A 5,185-nucleotide genomic window follows, 5' to 3' on the forward strand; every position below is an offset into this window, starting at 1 on the left:
CTTTCTGACTTAACCCTCAAACTAGGGGACTCACTACAAACAGCTCATCTGAAACCAGATTTATTCGTGATTGTGTCATTCCTCTGAAAAGCCAAAAAGGCACCAGATGTGCCATTAACAAATCATACAGTAAGTGGTGATGAGAGCTGGGCTTTTTTTTTTTCTTTAAATTCACAAGTTACCTTCAAAAGAAGAAAAAAAACCCCTTTGCTATCAGCAATCTCTCTGGCTGACAGATGACAACATTGCTATACTTTGTTAATTTTTTTCAGGAATGCTTGCTAGGGAGGAGGGCTCATCGTCTCTAAATAGTTCATCCCCTGCCATCAATAAAAATGTACTTGGAACAGATTCTAAAAATGTGTTAGTTGGTAACAACTATTTTTAGAGGCAGTGGATAGAAACAAATAAGTTTTGCATGAAAATGTGTTAAACAAAAACAAAGCTGTAACCGTGGACATGAGTAGTAGAATGTGTAAAGGCCAAATTCCCTCTTGCCGGATCAGAAATGCTCTATGGACTACTGGTTTGACAGTTGAGTTATTAGAAACATAACCACTCCCACGAAGGACAGGTAAAACCTTATGAAGGAAGCCTCACTTCCCCCCAAGGTGCTCAGAGAGCAGGAAAGATCCTACACAATACAGTAAAATCATTCTCAAACACAATCAGCTCACGACAACAAAAGAAAGCAGCCTATCCTTCACTCTTCAGAGAGGAAAACCACTTTGCAAACCTTGAGGAACAGATATATACTATGAGCATATACCAACAGGTACAGGCTCAGAATGGGAGATTTTATCAAAACATCCCAATGTAAAGGTTTCAATTAGCCTTTGCTTTCACAGTAATAAACTGCAGTCCTTGCTATTCAGATCTCAACATCTACAATTCCAGAACTTGCAATCCAGATACTGTACTGATTGTTCTTGGATACTAACAATAATAGGGAAATACATTCAAAGTACAAGCACCAATAAAGCTGCAACACCGATTTTTTGCAAAATGACTGGCAAAATTAAACATTCAGGCTACATGATTCAAAACTCTCGGGATTTTTCTCTACACTTCAAGAGAATCACAGACATGCAGCTGTACAGCCATTTCATTCCTTGAGATAGTAACACGTAACACGTATGTAGGTGCAACAGACTGGTTTCCTTAAAGACCTATTCCTGAAAATTTGGATTAGACAACATGATGACAGTCTCAAGTGAAGTCCCTGACACCACTTGCTTGAATAATACAAAATAAATGCAGGCTTGCACGCACACTGCTCACATGCGAGCAAGAAAGTCAAAAAACACAACTCTTGAGGGCTAAGCTGTTACTTTACCAAAGCACATAAAGCTGTTGACTTCCACTTCAGACGTTCAGGCATTTAAAATGAACTTATTTTGTGGAATTAAGGACTCCAAATTGATTTACCTTCAGGTTCCAGCGTGGCGTCTTCAACAACTAAATTAAACGAAGGTCGAGCCAGGGAAAGTCCAGCCATGGTGACGACCACCAGGCAGATAAGGCAACCCGAATCCCAGCTGACCATCTTTTTAGAGTAAAATCCTGGTCCATTTCCATATCTCCATGTGGACTTTAATCCCATCTGAACACCTCTAGAGACGCATGGAGAGAAAGCAGTGCCTTCGGCCAGGTTAATACTCCTCCCTTGGAACGAGGGCTGTTGCTGTGGGGAGGAGAGAGATTTAACACTGTCAGTGAAACCATCTTAAACAGCAAGCCAAAAAACTTCAGAAAGCCCCAAACAGAGCTGAGGTGAGAGTGGGAGGAGGAGAAGGATGGGAAAAATAGTTTTCCAGCTTCAAGAATATGTGAAAAGTGAGTGACTTTTCATTTTCTGTTAGCAGTTTCCATCATCACCTGAGGCGTAACCAAGCCCTCCTTGTTTTCACAAAATCACTTCTCAGCACACACTTAGAGAACTATTTTACGGACAGAAAAATATAGTTTATAAGAAACGAGAGGCACACACATGTGCAGGCATATAACCTGTAATGCTACAAAATTACCACAATTAGACAAATTACGTTCTTGTTATTGTTTGAAGGTTTTATGTAAGTTTGCTTTGTTTTTCATTCCTTCACCTAAGCAATTCTGCAGCCAGCTGACTTTGCAAGAATTCAGTAATTTTCCACAAGAAAAACAGCTGAAAAATACGCTTTAGTCTTGGATAATCCATAAAACTTTATTTCACTTCAGGACTAGCAGCTCCTCTATGGATGTACCTTCTTCTACCTCAGTTCAGCATCCTTTCAAAGCCCAAAAGTCCCGTACAGGTGAAAGGCCCCAGTCTTTGCAGGGACACTGGTTAGCTACACGGCATTACAGGCAATTAAGATCTGTATAAAGTGCGGCACAGATTGCAGTTTCGCAGGAGACCTCTCCAGCATCGTTTTCCATTCATACGTGCTAAACTGCACAGCACGCTCACACGTTTCTGTTCTCGGTCTCTCTCTCAACGATGCTTATTGATATATATTTTTCAGATGGGATAAAAAAAAAAAAGCTTATTTTGTTCACAGTAAAACTAATTTAAATGGATGGAGTAGACTGGTAATCCAGGCATGGGCTGATGGAAGACAGAACAGAAGCAGTGCCAAAGTAATTGGCACTCCCTTCAGGGGACCCTGTTGACACCACACTAAGATGCCAGGTGAGGGTCAGAACAGCATCCTCACAGGGTGATTTAACCGCTCAACCAGAAAATGAGACCTGATTTTCCGCTTCAAAAATAAACGGCAAACCTCAGCAAATGGATAAAACAAGTAACTGCAGCAATTGTTCTGATCTGGCCAATGATTCATCTTAGACGTGGTGAAAACCAACTGAAGCTTCGAGAGCACTCATATTGAAGGGAAACATAACATAAAACCTCTTTTTAGCTTCTGCCCTCACCCTTCAAAAACAAAAAGCCAGAGAGAGTAAAGGCAAACCTCTCAAAACTCCCTGCCATTTGGATGAGGTGTGGCACCTCAAGCATACACTAAATAGAAACATGGACAAATATTCTCCCTTCATAAAACCAACCATTAAAAAGTTTATTCTGACTTTATTAGGCTTTCGCTACCTGCTACATACAAACCAAGTTCACAGTGCTAAGGACAGAAATGCTGTTGAGGCATCTTTCATGTTGGGTACTATATACAGTAACTTCTGGAGTCAGCAGAAACAGATTTTAGATGACATAAATAAGGCACTTGGGCAAAATAATTAATACACAGTATTTGAGATGAATTCCTGAGACTTCAGGGCAAGCCTTTTTCACCTTGCCTGCTATCAGTTCAAAGCTCTGTCCCCCCTTTAGACGTTGAAGCATAGGGCGAGCATCCTAGACCACAAGCTAGAAACTACTACTAAATCTCTAGTGAAACCACTACCAGACCATGGCAGAAACACCTGCAAAGAGCTCGCTGAGCACTTCTCTAAATAACTGCGGAGCAGGTGCAGAACTGATGAGAGCTCTGTCTCCCAAAGGGGTCCGTATTTGGTGAAGGACCGGAGCAAGCCCTCCTGGCCACAGCCACCCAGGTCAACCTCCCGACTCGCCGTCTGACAGCCACAGCTCTGTAGCTCAGTTTATCCAGCTGTAAAGCAGGTAGAAACCCTAATGAACAGACTGAATGTAATGCTAATTTAATTTCTATAAATCATCCTGTAAAGCCAGATTAAAGGCTATGTAGATAAACGCAAATTTAATCGGAATTTTGCAAAAATAAAAGATACCAGAATGCTAGCAGACACCCCAGGCTCTAACAGCGTTAATTTCACTCACATTTCAGCTGTTTTCAGATCTGTAGGCTACATTAAAGGCCACTGAAAGCACGTTTGTGGTTCCTACCTTCATCCTAAATCCTGAAGCGCAGCACATGGCTGCTTGCCCACCCGTCCTCTCACCTGAAGACTTCTGCCAGCTTCTGCACCTGAACATCTGCCAGCAGAAGGAAGGGGCTCTTCATCCACAGGGCACCAGAAAATTCAAAACAGCGGCTTATAAAGGCGTAGCAAAGCAAAAAAAAAGAGCTCTGGATCCATCCATGGAGCCAAACCACCTTCTACCACCACGACAGCGACCAGGGTTCGAGGTCGAGGGTTGCCCTTTCCCAAAAGAAGCAGAGTCCAATGAAGATGAAGCAAACCCAAATTCTTTTCATAGTTTAATCGCCACAGTTGCTGGGGGACGAGTCTCTGGAAAGACCTCCTGCGCCGGATAATTATGTACCTCTATCTCAATGTTTGGAACACAGCCCCAGCATGCTTTTTGGCCTCCACAATTCTGGCTTCCTGACTACAATACCATAATCCCTCCTGGAGTCTCAGACTCAGTGAAAGCCACACGTAGTGTTTATTTTTCCCCTTGAAAGGGAACTCTGTCTCTCCTCTCAGCCTACACTTTGGGGAGGAGTTGTCACCCTCCAATGATTGATGGCTCTCCTTGCCACTCGCTCATCAAGTCAATTTTCACCTTGTCACATACCTGCCCAAATTTCTTTGCCAAACTGACAAGCATGGGAAAGCAGACTGGTTTGGGGGCCCAACCAAATTCCTCCAAGCTGTACCTCAGTTTAAAACACACTCGCACACGCAAACAAGTAGTACTTGTTCAGCAGTGGCATTAATTAAATGCAATGCGCAGTGTTCTTTTTAATCTACTTCCATTGTTGTTTATAAGATGTTTATCACTCCCCAGGGAGAGTACAATTTGTAGAGTATGTTAACCAAATCAATACACTGCTCGTTGTATAACTCTTCAGCATCTTTCTCCATTAGGCAGGGAACGGCAAAATTTGAATGAAATATGGATCTTCCCTCCACAAAGAAATCGCAAGCGCCCTAAAAGCCCAGTAGCTCCACCAGAAAAATCCAGGTACATGAAGCTTTAAAGCTTTGTGCACACACATACACAACTACATACGCGCCTATAAATATATATACACACATACATATATACACATGACAAGACTCTTCATCATAGTTCAGTCTCCAAACAAATCTGAGCTACACAGCTATTAAACATTAATTCTGGAGGACTAATGGGAACCGTCTGGCAGCTTCAGTACTTTTTCATTGTTTGAAGTTCTTTCATTTGCTTTCCAGGACTATCCTGTTTTTCTCAAGTCTTTTGCCACTAAGAGATCAGGGGGGAGGGAAAAAAAAAAAAAATCTGCAT

The 5,185-nt window shown here is 42.1% G+C and overlaps 1 protein-coding gene across 1 annotated transcript in view; it reads right to left on the bottom strand.

The window, feature by feature from the left end:
• LOC104509999 (fibroblast growth factor receptor 2-like) overlaps nt 1-3,974 on the bottom strand; it is a 66,210-nt gene extending 62,236 nt beyond the window's left edge. Inside the window, 2 exon segments of the mRNA XM_010152127.1 lie at nt 1,429-1,684; nt 3,913-3,974. Of these exon segments, the coding sequence (XP_010150429.1) occupies nt 1,429-1,603 (175 nt within the window). The 5' untranslated portion in view covers nt 1,604-1,684; nt 3,913-3,974.
• Between the last annotated feature and the right edge of the window lie 1,211 nt (nt 3,975-5,185).

This window comes from Eurypyga helias, unplaced genomic scaffold (assembly GCF_000690775.1).
Source record: "Eurypyga helias isolate BGI_N326 unplaced genomic scaffold, ASM69077v1 scaffold715, whole genome shotgun sequence".
Taxonomy (NCBI): Eukaryota; Metazoa; Chordata; class Aves; order Eurypygiformes; family Eurypygidae; genus Eurypyga; species Eurypyga helias.